The following is a 17,370-nucleotide window of genomic DNA, read 5'->3' as shown; positions in this document are numbered from 1 at the left end:
AAAATACAGTTAAAAAGCTTCTCCTACCCTCTCTGTGCGTTATTTAAACATAAACAAAAATAGGAAATTATTCCAAGTGCAATTGTGTAACTGAACAGTTGCACTTTTATAACATTGCACATTCTCCAACGCCATCATATTTGTTTGTTTAAAGCCGTTAAAGCTGGCGTCCAGGATGACTATACTGAGAACCGCTGGGCGATAATGGCGAACAGACTAGATACGTCACAATGACGTCACACCCAAATTCAAACCACGTGTCCAGGGTTGCGCCAACGTCTCTGGAACAACACTGGGGATACCAAAGGGGTGTCAGTGGTGCTTATTAAAATGTTATTTTTTTATAATATATTATTCATCATAGTCTGAAAAAACTTAAGAACTCTCACTGTAGCACTTTGAGCAATACAGTTTTTCAATACTACGGTTAATTGACAAATTAGATAAAACTAAATGATAAAAAAGGAAAAAATGAATATCAAGACACCACTTCAAATACGATTTAAAAGATAAACTGTAACCCTATATCCCATTTTATTTTCCTTGATTACAGTCATAGTCTACAACTGGTCCACAAATAATACATATCTTTCTAAATTTTTTCCTAGATCGCACATTGAAAGCATACGTATTTGTAATTAAGTAATCCCCCTTCATCTTTACTCCAACCTTGCACACAGTGATTCGGTTGTTTTCGTGCCGAGAGCAAACAAAACCTGCTTACTTCTGCAAAGTCATAGTGCAGAGACCTATCCAATCAATGAATCACTAAATATAGATCATGCACTTCCTTCTACTCATCTGACCTCTGAACCCCGGGAAAAAGTATAAAAAGCTTTCTGCTCGTGGTATTGTTCACAGGTACCTCGCAAACGCTTAGTTAACAGGATGGGGACTGTAGGCAAGATTAGCGAGGTGTTTTTTGTAGGCTTGACTTTACTGGCTTGTTTTGGGGATGCTGAACGTAAGTCTGTTTAATTCTACGTTTATTGGGTTTGTTTTTATTAACAAGAATTTAATGATGACTTCGACTTGCTTTTCTTTTTTAGTTTTCTTGTTAAGGCAAAACTAATTTATGACGCGCAGTCATTTCATTAATTTTACTTAAAAACACCACGAAATGTGAAGCGTGTTTTTATATCTGTTGGAGATCGTTTTGCACTTACAAGCTTCAGTGCCTTTTGATTTTATCTTCATTTAATATGTTTCGGTTCATGAAATCTGTAAGGTTCACAACGTACTTTTTCAACAAAAATGTGAAGATTATGGAAAAAGATTCTTCTTTTTACCAGACTACCAGTTCATAAAGACAAGCATGTAATGTCTATGTGGTTTATATTCCAGGTATGATGTTTAGTATGGCAGGTGAGGAGGTTGATGGGGTCGACGATGAAGGAACGTTTCTTCAGATGTACGGTAAGTGACCACCCGCCCGTGTGTTTTACTGGATACCCGCCAACAATAAGAACATCTACAATGAAGTAGTACAATATAGGATAGCAGAATATCAACCTATCCATCCAAAAGCGATGTTTAAGATGACCTTTGTAATGTACAGAACAGAAAACAATCTCCAGGCCTTATGGTTTGTATTTTAGAAAGCGTGACTTTACTTTCGTCTCCGTTGACGAGTACGGGCTTTATTTAAATAACACATTTACGCAGACTGATGTGTGCAATCCCGCATGTTCACCTAAAAAACAAGTAAGCACAGTATGAAGGAATATGATAACTGATAAATCTGCAAAACTTTCTCTTTTGAGTTTGACATGGACTTTATTCAATATAAAATGGCCATAACATAACAGTTCTGAATGAGTTTACAAAATGACATTTTCACTGTTTCACTTTTATCAGTTTTATGTATAGTTGGTGGTGCTTATACTCCCTACAAAAGAATTTTATAATGTCATCCATGCATGCTTCGAGTTAATTTGTCATATTAAAACTGATTTTAGAAGTGGTGACAATATCCGTAAATTTAATGAACGTGATTAGAAGAGTTTCCTGGTCATCAATAAATAATTTCCAATTTAATGACTGTGGAAATTACTTTCGATTATTATATAATGATTAAAATGTGCACTGATCTGTTAACTGACGCAAGCAATTGGACGGTAAAGTGCAAATGAAGAATTTCTAGTCTTTCCAATTTACCTAATACGTATAATTTTAATCAAAATATGATTTAAAAAATTGCTGTAAAACAGTTTGTTTTTTAGGAGCTTCGTTTAATGAAATTACTCATAACCTAAAGTTGATATGAATAGTTGATCAACGTATTTTATGACCTTTTTTTTTATTTTCATACTGATCTTCATAGAAGTGAGAATAAATTGTGGGACCTCTAACGTGTAAATACTTACATACGAGCACGATCACGTTGTGTTATTATAAATACCGTTTAAAACAAGGGCAACTGTTCTTAACAGCCGTTCACCAGATATTTTTCACCTTCCAGCTGATCCATATAACGCCACCTTAATGGACACGGCAATGGCAATGCAAGGAGGGCGTCCTGGATCTGCAACTAACAGCCACAGCTGTTCCCGTGTCCGCGCAGTACCCCGGGAACTGCGCAGTGCCAGATATATGGCACCACGAGGACTGACAAGTTTCTATCAGAAGTACACGGAAGCGTATGGCGTTCCCATAGTTTGTGAGTAGAAAATGAACAGTAAAGAAGAGCATGCAGTGCGTGTATCTAGCAGTATTTGTTTTAGATGCTATTTTGCCTTTATTTTGCATTATGTTTTAGATCTTTTGCATACTCATTTGCTTTAAGTGAACCTTACCGATTCTTCAATTTTTTCATTTATTAAATAAACTTTCTTTTGCAATTTAGCATCCAGAAATGTACCGGATGAAGCTCTGCGCCGGGCTTGCTATGTTGTCCGCTTTTTATTGGCTGATCGATACGATGTCAGGAACTCCTTGTACAAGAGATCAGGACGCTTTGCGTTGATTGGCGCCAGGGAGGTGAGGAGCGAATTTCCACACAATGTTAATATTTATAGCTACTCAAAAATAATACCTCAAGGTAAATATGAACATTTCTCCTCGAAATATTTGCCAAAGATACACCACTTATTTCACACAGCACCATCTTGTATAAAGATCTTGGCATGTTTGAAAAACAAACGCTGATCATTTTTGGATATATGTTTGCCCAATATAAGGCCCCTAACGTCCAAAAACGGTATAATTATACTGACCACAGACGCAATATTCAACGGACCTGAAATAAAGGAAGATCAAATAAGAAGGTATCGGTTGTGGTACAATCTTTGAGTTCCAGCAGTTTTTTCCAGAATACCAACAGCATCCCAGAACACTCCTTCCTCGGCTCCTTCTGGAACACGCGGGCACGTGGCCTAGGTGGCACGGAGAGCGCACCTGTGTCCACCGTAGGGGAGGAAAACGCCCTGTGTTACAGCAGCGACCGGTGGCGCCCCGATGACATCAACCTCCACGAGTATATCCATGGGACCCACATCTTGGGAGCCAGGTACGCCATCCCAGGGTTCGAGAGGAGGCTAATTGCCGCTTTTAACAGCGCCAGGAGACGTGGACTCTGGGCCAATACGTATTCTTTGAGTACTAAAGAGGAGTATTTTGTAAGTTGTTTCTCTTAACTTCATAACTTTACTTTAACTTTATATCGCAAATTTTTTATATATGATATTTACGCATTATAATTCTGATAATGCTTAGGGTTTTTTTCTTGTTGGTATTTGGAATTAACATTTTAAGATGGGAAGAAAATTTGTTTTATTTGTTTATGCAGACATGTACCAGTATTGAGCTTTACATATAAAATATTTGCTATTCACAGTTCAAGTTATCACAACTTTTGCTCTGAAACGACATTGGTCCAAAGTGTCGGGGGAAGGGGTGAACAAGGGGCGGAAATTTGTGATTCAGACCTCTAATAACTACCATTTATGTAATATGTTTCCACATTCTGTCTAGAGCTTGTATTATACATTTGAATGGTTCCGTTCCAGGCGGAGGGCACCCAGAGTTACTTGAACACTCACGTCTTCTCTGCGCGGCCAAATGGTATCCACGGGCCTATAGATACCAGGGCAAAACTGAGGAACTACGACCCAACACTGTACAATCTGGTCAAAGAAGTCTTCCCATGTGATAATACGTATATTAAAAAGTGCGGGAGCAGAGGTAAGCAATGAACAAATTGGCAATCTGGACAGTATTTTTTAATTAGAATTCTTAAAATGTATTTTAAACTGGATGTAGCGGGGGCGTAGAACTTTTCAACAAGTACGTTTCACAATAAAAACAGTACATCTGAATTTTTATTTTTATTTTTTTCATATGTCTGTTTATTGTGATAAAGTCACTTTGCTTCACTGAATTGTTTAAATTGATTTTTATTACAAAGTGCGTATTGAAATGTTCTTTAGCTACTACAAGAAGTATAACCGGTTCTCATTAACTTTTGTTTTCGTAAACGGAATCCCAGTTCTTTTCATTTAAAAGACTTCCCAAAGAGGAATGTATTTTTAACACTACATTGTCCTTGCCAAACACTGTCTGACATATCGTTGTGGTGGTGGTGCCGAAAAAAAAAAGCTAGATTCTAATATTGTTTTGTCGTACACACACTGGACAAAAGAAGTGTCACCCCTACTGAGCCAATACTATGGGGAGATAAATAACTGTGGAATGATATGCTCCTGGTATCATTTTATTAACATCAAATTTCACAAAAAATCACAAAATGAGAACAAAATATACATTCTACCAAAATATGCAGTTTCAAGTCCAAAATTAGTACTTAGTGGCATAGCCACGTGACCTAATAATAGGTGCCAGTCTACGAAGCAAGGTTTCATATAATTGTCTGATGCGTTCAGGGCTTATGCTGGCCCAAGCATGAAACACTGAATATAACAGAGTTTCTCTGCTGGTTAGACGGGCATTTGTGAAAAGTTTTGACATATCATTCCACACATTTTCTATTATGTTTGCATCCGGACTCTGGGCAGGCCACATCACCCTGCGAATGTCCTGTTGGTCAAACCAACCATCAACTGCTCTGGCCTGTGACAAGGAGCATTGTCATCCTGGTGAACAAATGGATAATTCCTGTCACCAAACATGTTAGTAATAGATGGTAGCAAGCCTGACTCCAAAACATCGATATATTTCTAGTGATTCATGTTTCCATTAACCACTATCAATTCGCCCAAGCCATGGATGCTGATGCAGTCCCACACCATGATGAATATGCTGCTCTGGGTTCGAAAATTCAGTGCATGTGGTTCAAATGCTTTACCAGCAGTTTGCCAGCATAGTACCCGTCTGTCATCAGAGGTCAGACCAAAGCGACACTCATCAGAAAAAATATATAGGACCAATTGTCATGAACTGTCCAGTTCCAGATCCTGTTGGCCCTAGTTTACTCTACGTTGCCTGTTTTGTAACGATATAAGAGGTTTCAGTCTTGCTACCCTGCTGTACACTCTCAGAGCATGTAACCGACGCCTAGCAATTTTCACAGACACATTCTTATGTGTGAAATTGTTCCACTGTGTTGTCAACTGACAAGCAGTGTCGAACTTTGATAACCTGGACATCAAAATCAGTCGTCGGTCTTCACGGCCAGTATTTTTTCTTGGGCGATCCATCAGAGGCAATTTGTCTCTTGATCCAGTGTTTCTATACCGAGACCAGACCCTCTGCACGGTTCTGACTGAACAATTCAATTGTATCGATATTCTGACATTGCTTATATTCCGCCTCTTCAGGTTAATAACTTGCACCTATAACCGTTAGATAATTGCCTGTATCTTGCCATATTGGAGGAAGACAGGAATGACATTTGCTGTACATGTACAAGACCAACAATACAATTCCATGGTATAGCGGTTTTATACTCATTAGTCACATTATAAGTAGACCAGGCATTATAAGTACCCAAGATCTGCCTACTTTTATTACTCTGAGGTAGGGGGTGACACTTCTTTTGTCCAGTGTGTGTACATGTACAATAAGTGCACAGCAACAGTTGTTATTGTTGTACAGCTAGATCGCGTAGACACAAGAAACTGTAATGTCCGGCGCTTGGACCAAATTGCCATTTACTCTAACAGGGTGTGATTGTGCTCTTTGGGTTATATTCAGGACCGGAGGAAGCTCAAGTATTGAAAATGAATTGCAATGGAAACGGCGGAACCGGGGGAGGCACTGGGGGAGGCACTGGAGGGGGCACTGGCGGAGGTACTGGAGGGGGCACTGGCGGAGGCACTGGAGGGGGCACTGGGGGAGGTACTGGTGGAGGCACCGGAGGGGGCACTGGAGGAGGCACTGGAGGGGGCACCGGAGGTGGCACTGGAAATAGTATGTATATTTTACACTGAATGGTTATCTGGTTCATGAATAAATGTTGATGTTGCATATCTCTTTATTCATACAAATAATATGACAAGAATAATTAGAGCAGATATAGATTCAGTAATTATTGCAAAAAGTTTTTTAATTTTTTAATTCTTCCAGACTGTCGGGATTCCAACGGCAGGTGTCCCTCCTGGGCAAGAAGAGGAGAGTGCACTAGGAACCCACGGTATATGCTGCGCTTCTGTAGACTGAGCTGTCGGCAGTGCTCCAGTAAGTTTTTGGTAGAATTTGATACATGGGTAAACGTTTGTACTGAAGCTAAATTAACTTAGGTATGACCAGAGAACAGCTTGTCCTAATTGTTTATGGATAAGACGAGCAGGATTGCACTGTGTGCAAAAGTGGCTATTCTTTTAAGACGGTGATCCTTCACAAACGTACACATAGGAAAATCAGTCGCAATGCAAAGGCATATGTTGTGCTTAACTTGGAATGATTTACTAAAACTGCCCATTTACTTGACTAATTCCTGATGTATTTGTACACCCATAAGACGTTCTTTGAATCGCTGCAGTCACGGATCACATAACGATATCATAAAAAAACTGTCAAATTTTTAATTATTAAATAAGGCTTTGTTAATTTTCATTGCAGCTAACATTAAGACGGGTGAAGGCGGCGGTGAAGGTGGAACCAGTTGTACCGACGCGCGTGGCAAATTCTTCTGTGGATATTGGGCCGATAGAGGTCTCTGCACGTCTAGAAGACCGTACATGTCGCAACACTGTAAACAAAGCTGTAGACTTTGCTAAATATAAAAAAAAAAAATCTGTAATTAAAAGAGAAGTCGCTTTATGATACAATCATGGCCTTTCTGTAGCTTCATGTGCGCAATTGTAAGTCAAACTGAAGTTCGACTAAGTTCAAATATAATTTGGGAACCACGTAATTCGGAAGGAATTAGAGTCGAGTAGAGTTGTAAAACTCTTTTTTTTTTTAAACCAAAGCCTTTTCTTTAAATGACAATCACTGTGTATGCTTTATAACTTTTTCGTGTATTGTTTAGATGGGAGAGATATACAGGAGGAGGGACAGAAATTTTGTATCAGGCAGATAGGGAAAGGTACATTATATCGAGATTATTTGTAACATAACCATTTGTATACGTATTTGCTAAGCTGCAAGCTATCATAGATATTAATAACAATCCATGCCAAGACGCTGGACTTTTTACAGTGACATAATCTCTCAATCATTTAAATTATAACACGATGGCGGTACGGTATGTGCTGCATTCTGAGTATCAATAAAAATGATGATTACGAGTGAGGATTTGAGAGTTTATGTGCCGGTGTGACAGGAATGGAAGTCGGGGTCCCATATGGTTAGTACAGGTTAGGGTTAGTCGGGGTTAGTATATGGGACGGATGTCACCTGTACAAAGTAATGGGTAACGGACTGCGATTCCTGTCACGCACGACTTTCCTGACAATAGTGCACTGTATGGCTGGAGCGGAAGACTACACTTGATTTTTGCACGACAGAGCGGATGAAATAATAAATATCTTTCTTCTTCATTTGTAATTTATAAGAGTCTTTCCTTAATTTTTTCAAACGATAAACAATATGTATAGATTTTTCTCTATACTAACACTAGTGCCACAGTAAATTTTATGCAGAGCAGCAAAGAAATAGCAACAATTTGAAATTAACTTTAGTTAAGCCTAAAATTGGCCGTTTAATTACTCATTAATCCCATGTGCCCCTTTAAAATATAGGTGAAATTTATACTTTTAAGTTCAGGCATTTCAATAAAAATATATCATTTTTAATATCACTTTATTTAATTCACATATGATCTTTCAACATTTTATTTTATTAACATTTTAAGTGTAAAACTATATTTTTTGTTATAAACATGTAGTCACCGTGAGAGGCCAACTTTGAACATCTGAAAACAACTGCAGAATGGCTGCGTCTCTGTATCTTAATGTGTCATTCAGGTAAAACGGCCAAGCTTCAAACTAGAAAAATGACAATCCAGATAAACTACTAAAGTAAACCAGTTTAAACCAGACCATAAACTGTAAAAGGAATGATATATGCAGTTTATCAAATACACTGGCAGATTTATTATAACTTGAAGACCCATAACTGAAAATAACACAATTTCAATAAAAAGTTACTACTTGAAACGCGACTTGAACGGTGCCAACTCCTGAGGCTCAAAATCTAGAACACTAAAAGGGGTGCTGATTGCTATCACACATTTTATTTTAATTGTCTCGCAAATGAAGATACATTTTGCAAAGGTTTGGAACAAGTCGGGTAGTCAAATTTCCAGGGTATTTCCAGCGAAACAACGTGATGTCCTTTATACGACTTCTCACCCAAACTCGTCATCTTTTGTACTGAATTTATCCCCCCTTCCTCATGTACCGAGTTCTTCCTCCTCAGCGCATCTGTTGCTTTCACGCACGTGGTCTGATTTTTCGCATTTGTCCTATAACACAACCTTGACTCGTGTGTTATGTCAAGGCCACTCGGCTGATTCCGTATTTCCAATAACCAATCATCTCACGTTTGGCGCAGAACGGAATTGCCCGAAGTCGGCAGACTGTACAATACATATGTGACATGTTTAACTCACTTCGACGATTGGTGTCATTGTCGTGGTCCACGTAAGTTTGTAGTTGTCAGATATGCTGAAAGATGTTTGATATATATGAAATAGCAAGAGCATAATAGGGCCAATGCCGGTTTAACAGCAGAACCTGTTCTAAATTTTAGACGAGTAATTTGGTCCATTCTTTAGCTCTAGATACATTCATAGCAGCGATTTTTTGAACTAAAATAATTTTCTGCAAAAAAACATTCTGGAGTACAACTATTGTTTCTGGCAAACATGGATGTGAGGTATGCTTGCATATATAAAGACAATTGTGTTTTGCCGTCAGAAGATTCGATTTTCTATATTTTTTTAAATCAAATTCCAAGATTGCTAATACTTGATGCGTGCTTTCGCCTCCAGGCACATCTACTGTATCATAATTTTATCAACTTATCAACTAAACCAAATTCTTACATCATAAATGAACATTTGAAATTCTTACGAAAGCAGAGATAACCACAAACATAATAGCCTTATATATGGCGGTTTATATTTCGTTTTACCTCTATATTTACATGGTGTATGTAAAACCTGGCAGTTTGTATTTCGTTTTACATGTATTAATCAGTCATCTGTATCTGTAAAGTCTTCGCTCGCCAATCTATGTATGAACGATAGAGATGAATAGGGTTCACTCATCCCAGCAGCGGTGATCCAGTTTTACGGAAACTCTCAGTTATTATAATCAAAGGTGGACGGAGGCCGTCTTCTGGGTCTTCCGAAAGACAGTCAGAATTTTTCAAGTTTCCATTAACGGGCATCTAATTTTTTCAGAAGACAGTCAAAAATGGAGAATGGACCAGTAAAGATAATTTGGAAGATTGCCAGAAAATATCTCTGGATCTGCCCCTGATAATTATAATGGATGCTTTTAGGTTCATCCTTGTCACCATGAAGCTGTTGGCGTTGTGTGTAGTACTGAGCCTCGCTCAGGCGGCCAGGAAACCAGTGACCACCAAGGCCCCGCCAACACTGGAGAGTGTCGTGGACCAAATGAATGAATTAAAGAAAACTGTGGAGGTACGGTGATCTGATGGTGCGCGTTATGTATAATTATGTATTTGCCGTTGAGCTAAATCTAGAAAAAAATTATATTGCAGTCTCGGATTTAGTTTCAAACACAGCATTTTTTAATCGCTTTAATGTTTTGGTTAGTTTTATGCCAGTTAAAAGAAACTGTTGCGAGAAAAAAAATCTAATTAAAATGCAGTCTTGTGATTTATATTGGAAACACAGCAGCTTTTTCTCGCTGTCTTGGTTAATGTTATGCCAGATAAAAGAAACAGTGGCAAGAAACAAGATTCTCTCTCTCCCTCTCACCCTCCCTCTCTCCCTCATTCTCTCTCTCTCTCTCTCTCTCTCTCTCTCTCTCTCGTTTGAATTTGGTGAACGGCAAATACATTCCTTCTCTACTAACTATCATTTATTTTGCAGCAAATGACTGGGACCATTGGTACCCTCTCCAGACAGCTGATGTTACAACAGCTGAACATGGAGGAGCGCATTCGATCCGAGGGTGACTCTGGTATCAAACAGGTGAACATGACACAGAGATTAAATAGATAACAGTCGCCGGGGGTGGCGTTGACACGAACGCGCCCGCTACTGCGTCACGTTTAAACACATGACGTAAAACACCTGCTAGTTTTCACACGGTCATTTTAACGTCATGATTGGTTTTACAGTTATCCTGATCTGCGGTCTTACATAAGGTACAATTGTAGCCCAGTTAAGACGTTTTAAGACAGTACCTTGATGTTTCAGCCAACTTTGGGAATAATATACCGTTTACTATCACCTTAGTCTTATGCATACAAAGCATTATTATAGTTTTGCCTGATACTGTCATAAATTTATAAAGCATATACATATAATTCCACGTAGGCTTCAACACCAGGCACTTGTTTAGTTAAAATAGCTTTCGAGCCAAGACCATAAACAACTGCGAATCGGCGACGTCGGAACACCCAAAGGATTCCGTACCTGAAATAATAATATTTTATTCTGATGTACCAGTAGAGTAAAGTGTATTAAGAAAGTCGTTAGCCAGAGTTCTGTAACTTTTCCTGGAAATGTAACGTATGCAGACGTATGCAGACTGGTGCTGAGTTAAGAATGAGAAGCGTTACGTTGTTCACTTTAAATGTATACATATTTGATATCCTGATTTACAGAGTGAAATGTATACATCTTATCCATAGCTCAATGGATAAGCTGCACACATTTCACTCTGTAAATCGGAGCCACTCTGTACGTGAGTGCATTTCAACGCAAGTTAAAAAAAAACTTTTATTGATGGCCCCAGACACCTTGGCAATGTGCAAACAACTACTTCTGTTTCAGATCCGAGTGTCCTCAGGAGGGACCAAGGCTTACCATGCACCTAGCTATGTGGGCAGCCGCTTCCTCAGTGTCCACGACCACGCCAACAACTACAGAACTGTCGGTAAGACGGACAAGAAGACTACAAGCGAACACCACGCTGTCTGTGAAAATATTTATATACCAGAAAAGCACTCCGAGAGCGCAGACCTCTGCCAAGGCAGCGATTTTTGATTATTATTGATTATTCATTGATTATTAATCCGGATCACCACCAAAAACTAATCACTTCTAAGTTAACCCATTTCCCACCTACCCTGAAACTTTCAATAATATCAGTCCGTAACTTTTTAAGTTATGTTGATGACAATCAAACAGACAGGGGTGAAAACATAACCTCCTTGGTGGAGGTAAAAAGGGGAGATGTTTCGAAAAAATTAAGAAATCGACAATTGGATACCAGATCAAAAAAATAGAAAAATGTAAAAGAGGTGTAAAGCAATGGGATTTTAATGAGTAATGGGCCGTGGTGTTTGGCTTGCTCAGGGCACCAAGCGGCCTTAATCCGGTCTTTCCTATTTTGTGCTCGTTTAATTCACGTGTAATGTGACAGTTTTCCTTTTGTCTCTATTTGCTTATATTCTCTTTCCACTTTAAGGCATGGGAGAATTCATTGCCGTCCTGAACGGCGTCGAGTTCCGTACCCGCCACAACGATTACGGCCTAAGGATGCCCCATCGTACCAGCACGGCGTACCACGCCGTGGAGGACGTGCCTTTCCCCCAAGTACCACCAGCGGTTCTGAAGAAGGCCACCGTTCAGGAGCAGATCACTGAGATGAGGGAGTGGTTCAAGGCTTGGGCCAACCAGGATTACTCAAAGAGAGACTACAGGTAGGGAATGGTGTGGTTTCAGAGACAGCAGGATGTGAGAGCGCGATTTGAAGATCTTATAGGTAATTATGTGAGTTTCAAGACGAAGGAGAATGAAGAGGCAGTGGTTGAAAGAATTAGAATCGAGACAAAAAACTAAATTATAGTTTCACTGATCGCTGAAACAGTTTGGGCTAAAATGAGTGTTTGCGCAAAGCATAACGAAGGGACCTCTAGCCAGCTGTTTGTAGGAACGTTGCTGGACAACCAAACCTGGGTCTCTGTAGTACTCCTTTGACATTATGTTCCTACAGCAGGTCTGCATCCCACCATTGCAAACACACTTCAAACTTTGTCAGAACCACTAAATCAGACCCGATGAAAAGCATTTCAATGACAACCAAATGTAATGCTTGTTTCCAATTTTAGGCCATACTTCAAACCCACGCTGTGTTACTTGGAAGGCGCCTGGACAACCAACTCAAAGTCCTTGGATGAGCCGTTCAGCAGCGACCGTCACCACATCGATGCTACCAGCTGGTTCGATCTTCAGGAAAAGATCCGCTTCACGTCATATACGGGCAGAAAGAGTAGCCTGGAGAACTATGCCTATCTGCCGACCACCGTGATGAACTTGTTGAACGGAACCATTCCTCAGGTAATGTGGTCGGATCCCGAAATTTCAAAACAGGGTGGGGGTGGGGGCTCCTAGTTTGTTCTTACCACCCACAACCCACCTTCTATCTATTAAGAAAATACTTTTGATGATAATTACAGATCATAAGCAATTTTTGATATGTAGCAGTGTTTTTCCCCTTTGGGATAGAGTTGGAGGCGATCCGGCATTCTATTCAGTAAAAAGGGAGGGAAGCTTGATCAATCTATTCAAAGCACACCCGTTGATGAAAAACATATGTCCAAACACTTTGCAGATTAACGTAATTAAGCAATGAATTAATTTTGTGAAATGCGTCGACATTTATTTTAAGTACTTTTGTTAAGCAGACTTTTGCTTTGTGACGTTAAACTGCTATTACACTATTAAATTTGGGTTGAGAAATTATTGGATTGTTTGTCAACTTAGGCAAATATTTGTCATGCTTTTTAATTTTCTGACAAGGTTGCGCAATGGAACTACCGTATTGCATGCCACCCTCTCAAACGGGATCTCCCTCTGAATCGTCTTCGTGTCGTCGACGACCTGGCGGCACGTATGTCCTACAAACGAAGAATCGGCCTCCACTCCATGTCTCGCGCCGCTCGTTTCCAGATCAACCCACGCGACAGTAACACGTGGAGCGAGCGCACTTCAAGCTATGGCCTCTTGGACCAACTGATGGAAGAGATTCCAGGTAAAAACAACTATGCCGGGAACCTGACCGATGACGCCTTCGAATCCACAGCCTATGAGTACTACGCTAAGGACTCCAAGCCCATAAACGTGGCCTACTATCATCGCTATTTTCGCACCACTGATAAAGATGCCATGGGTACGTCGTCTCAACATCGTGGGTACGCCGACACCAACATTTTCATGGCCATGACAACCCAACCACAAGTCGCCCCCATGACCGTCAAATCTTGCAAAAGGAGGGTTTGCAAGACCTACACTCAAAGATGGACCTACGCCGTTCCGCTAGAAGTAATCTACATGACGCCCCTCTATCGCTGGAACCCTTATGACATAGAATTCAAAGGGAAAACTGGATCGAAAGAAGCCCGTGTGGTGACATATGCAGGACGAAATGGTGGCATTGAAAAGGACAGAGCTTTCAACGGCACTGCCAGTAAATACTACTACCAGACCCCCGCCGAATTCTTCTCCGGGACAACCACGGAAAAGGATTCTGCTGATACGTCTAAAGGGATTGTCGGCGTCTTGGATAAGAATGGCGACGTGCGCCGTGTAACCTCGTCTGGTACCAAGATTGTGCTACCGGAAATAGAGGGTATTGGCCGCCTGAGAACAAGGTGAGGGAGTCCCTATGCTTTATTCTGTGGGTGATGTACTATCTTAGGCCGCTTTCACAACCGGTTGGTCCGCGGACTAACAAGTCCGCAGATCAAATATGGCGCGCACATGACAATGGATTCCCGCCTCCAAAGCGCGCTGTTCCAGCAGGAGCACAGCAACTAAATCTCTGCAAGCTGTCAAGCGGGTGGTGCCATATTTGATCCGTGTACTAGTTAGTCAACTGTTTCTGAATGCGCCCTTAGTGGCAATAGTGCACTCGATATACTAGTACCTATAAATGATATTAATGTAACCATTGTCGTACTGGTTCTCAAAACTAATAAACAAGATGCTTGTATTTATTAATGCTCCCAAAATATTCCAGGTACCCCGTCATGCCCATCCACGCTGAAGGCCAGGCTACTTGGAAGGAACTGTCTGCTCTGAAGGACCTGGTCATGGAACAGCCCAGGTACCTTTCTATGTACAACGAACTTCCGGTCGGTGTCAACTCGGTCATGCTTTCCAACCTCAACAAGACGGTGGCCTCAGATATGCTCCTGGAAACCTCCACGCCGAGTGGGAACGAACACACTCATACAATCCGTCTGTCCGCTGAAGACATCGAGGTATGGTCGCATTGAGTGCATTAAGAACAGATGATTCACGGATTAACTGATCCGCCGACTAAATATGGCCGACCCCACTAAAAAGCAAATCGTCCGAATCTCCTGATGGTCTCCCCGCCTCTACACGCGCCATCAAATTGATGAATTATCGGCTCCAAGTTTTAATTGCTAGGCCCCTGCAGTGTCGGCCTGTATGGAGGCGGGGAGGCCATCAAGGAATAAGCAGTATTGCTTTTAAGTGGATCAGCCATATTTAGTCCGCGGATCTGTTAGTCCGCTGTTGTGATTTTTAGGATTAAATTTTATTAAACCAAAGTAAAACTTCTGAGAATCACAGTCGGGTTTTAAGATCAACACTAGTTTCTGGTCGCCAGAGTTGGGTTTGAAACAGTCATTTTAAACACATTTTAAACAGATGCCTTACTGTATATTTCAAAAGATGGTGTCATCGTCAAATTTCTTAAAAATTGATTTTGATTCATATTTTTTAGGAACTGAAACAAGGCAAGTACATGTTCGTGGTGACAAGCGAGTCCATGGGACACTCTCACTCTTTGAGGCTCAAGGCCTACAAACGCAGAAACAAGTGGGTCTATTACTTCGACATCTGCGACGGCACCGGGACCAAGAAATGTTGGGACGGCCATCGCAGAATACTTTACATTATCGAGGGTCAAGATTTAGATGCTTAGATGTTTTCATGATATTATGTCTAATATCGACGTTTTAAGAAATAAACTTTGATTTGGCATCGTAGCTGGAGTGTTCATGCCGGTAGTCCATACGTTGCTTTTGATTCTATTCTATCGATCATTTTAATCTCGAATTTATGTATTAATGATTTTTTTTCTGATTGGTTGACGAAATTGGAAACGGTGCATTTCACAGTGTTCTGTGAAATATAAACATGTAGATGAGAAAGATAATTCGTCTTCCTAATTATATTTATTATTATTATTATTATTATTATTATTATTATACGATCATTGACATTTATTGCTTCTTGACACCCAGGAACCTCCATGGATTCATCATTTGACCAGCTAGCCATCTTCCCCTGACCCATTCATCAACCAATTTAATTTCTTGATGCCAGGTTTTGAAAATAAGATTAAATCTTATAAAAAAAACAACGTACAGTAAGGCAAGACACCAAGGAGAGTCCGGGTTTTTTACTCCGCGAACTATCAAATTGTTCGACGGCATAGGTCACCCCCCCTCCCTGCACTCCCCCTACGCATAAACGATTCTAGTTTCTAATTATCAGAGACGACATTAGTTTCTGTTTGCGAGAAGCTGGACAGTCATTAAGAAAACCATGTCTTACAGAACATTTCAGAAGGCTCTGTCGACGTCAAATACCTTTATTCATTTATTTATTTATTTATTTATTTATTTATTTATTTATTTATTATTTATTTTTTGGGGGGTATAGCTTTTTAGGTCTGAATTAGGAAGATAAGGAAGATGAGGACAGAAAATAGAATTTTGGGCAATTCTCAAACGCGTATAGTGTGCCAGTGCATTTGAGATAATCTCTTAACTTTTTACCAAAATCGTCTTCCTTGAAATTCAACCAAATTTTACCTTGTTTACATACAGCACTTATACCCCAGTGCCGCTGTTCCGTATGTCACCACATACAGCATTGCACTAGCTGTGACAACGAACACAATTGTGCCCCCCCCCCCCCCCCACCAACACATACACACACGCGCGCGCGCGCGCGCGTGCAGGTACGCACATATTTAACCCCTATGACTGGAAACCCTCCCTGTTCGGCTGTGACATTAAAACGGCGGTGCAATCTCAGAAAAAATCTAAGTGCATTTCACTTTCACGTTCGCATGAATTCTGATTATCTCATTTCATCCCATGCCCTATTCATTTTCTAATGTGTATTACCTCTTTAACAGACTTCCCAGTAAGTTCTGCAGCACATCGCCCACTGTTTTGGGTGGGAAGAATTCACATGCCTCCATTAGCTGCAGTTGGCGATTTAGAATAAATATATATTAGCAGAATTTATAGGCGTGGAGAGCATATATAAGACGACCCCACTTTTTTATTTATTTATTTATTTATTTATTTATTTATTATTATTATTATTATTATTATTATTATTATTATTATTATTATTTCAACTTGATGCATGACACGACGTTTAAGAGGTTTCATCACTGGCTTGATTTTCCAAATTAATTTTCTCCTCATTTATGTTTTTTTCAAGGTCTGTTTGGCTTGAAACTATGGCTTAAAATAAAAAGTTACTCACTTCATTAACGGCGGTTGCAGATCATTTCGCTATTACAATTATCTGATTTAAAGTAATACGACTCCAGGGTGTACTTACTCTCGTGAAATAATAAGATATCTAAGCAGTCAGTTGAACTAATACAACGTAGAAATTACAATATGTATAATATACAAAAATCTTTTTATACGCATATCTGACCGAACGCATCAATTGCTGTAGCTATTTAGAATTGTTCAAATATAATCACCAAGTAAGATTTTCAATCAAAATTACACGGCTCAGCCGGCCGTTATAATTTTTAC

At 39.9% G+C, this 17,370-nt stretch overlaps 2 protein-coding genes across 2 annotated transcripts; both read left to right on the top strand.

Annotated features, from left to right (window-relative positions):
• The first annotated feature begins 794 nt into the window (after positions 1 to 794).
• LOC112041241 (uncharacterized) lies at positions 795 to 7,688 on the top strand. Its single transcript, XM_086997698.1, has 9 exons — positions 795 to 964; positions 1,345 to 1,416; positions 2,462 to 2,659; positions 2,846 to 2,979; positions 3,312 to 3,617; positions 4,008 to 4,182; positions 6,151 to 6,366; positions 6,523 to 6,633; positions 7,018 to 7,688. The coding sequence occupies exons 1-9, from the start codon at positions 889 to 891 to the stop codon at positions 7,173 to 7,175; spliced, it is 1,446 nt and encodes a 481-aa protein (XP_086853824.1). The 5' UTR covers positions 795 to 888; the 3' UTR covers positions 7,176 to 7,688.
• A 1,215-nt stretch (positions 7,689 to 8,903) lies between these two features.
• On the top strand, positions 8,904 to 15,567 carry LOC106153767 (uncharacterized). The gene is made up of 9 exons (XM_086997749.1): positions 8,904 to 9,044; positions 9,910 to 10,054; positions 10,469 to 10,570; positions 11,378 to 11,480; positions 12,015 to 12,249; positions 12,658 to 12,886; positions 13,349 to 14,199; positions 14,568 to 14,811; positions 15,303 to 15,567. The coding sequence occupies exons 1-9, from the start codon at positions 9,001 to 9,003 to the stop codon at positions 15,501 to 15,503; spliced, it is 2,154 nt and encodes a 717-aa protein (XP_086853875.1). The 5' UTR covers positions 8,904 to 9,000; the 3' UTR covers positions 15,504 to 15,567.
• The last annotated feature ends 1,803 nt before the right edge of the window (positions 15,568 to 17,370 follow it).

Source organism: Lingula anatina, chromosome 10, assembly GCF_051362555.1.
Source record: "Lingula anatina isolate TDL-2025a chromosome 10, LinAna3.0, whole genome shotgun sequence".
NCBI lineage: Eukaryota > Metazoa > Brachiopoda > Lingulata > Lingulida > Lingulidae > Lingula > Lingula anatina.
This window is presented reverse-complemented; position numbering and strand designations above follow the sequence as displayed.

Coding starts and splice junctions, on each gene's coding strand:
- LOC112041241 (XM_086997698.1), top strand. CDS start 889: ATGGGGACTGTAGGCAAGATTAGCGAGGTGTTTTTTGTAGGCTTGACT. Junction 6,367..6,522: donor CGGAGGTGGCACTGGAAATA/GTATGTATATTT, acceptor TAATTCTTCCAG/ACTGTCGGGATTCCAACGGC. Junction 6,634..7,017: donor GAGCTGTCGGCAGTGCTCCA/GTAAGTTTTTGG, acceptor TTTTCATTGCAG/CTAACATTAAGACGGGTGAA.
- LOC106153767 (XM_086997749.1), top strand. CDS start 9,001: ATGTTTAACTCACTTCGACGATTGGTGTCATTGTCGTGGTCCAC. Junction 9,045..9,909: donor GTGTCATTGTCGTGGTCCAC/GTAAGTTTGTAG, acceptor GGATGCTTTTAG/GTTCATCCTTGTCACCATGA. Junction 10,571..11,377: donor GTGACTCTGGTATCAAACAG/GTGAACATGACA, acceptor CTTCTGTTTCAG/ATCCGAGTGTCCTCAGGAGG.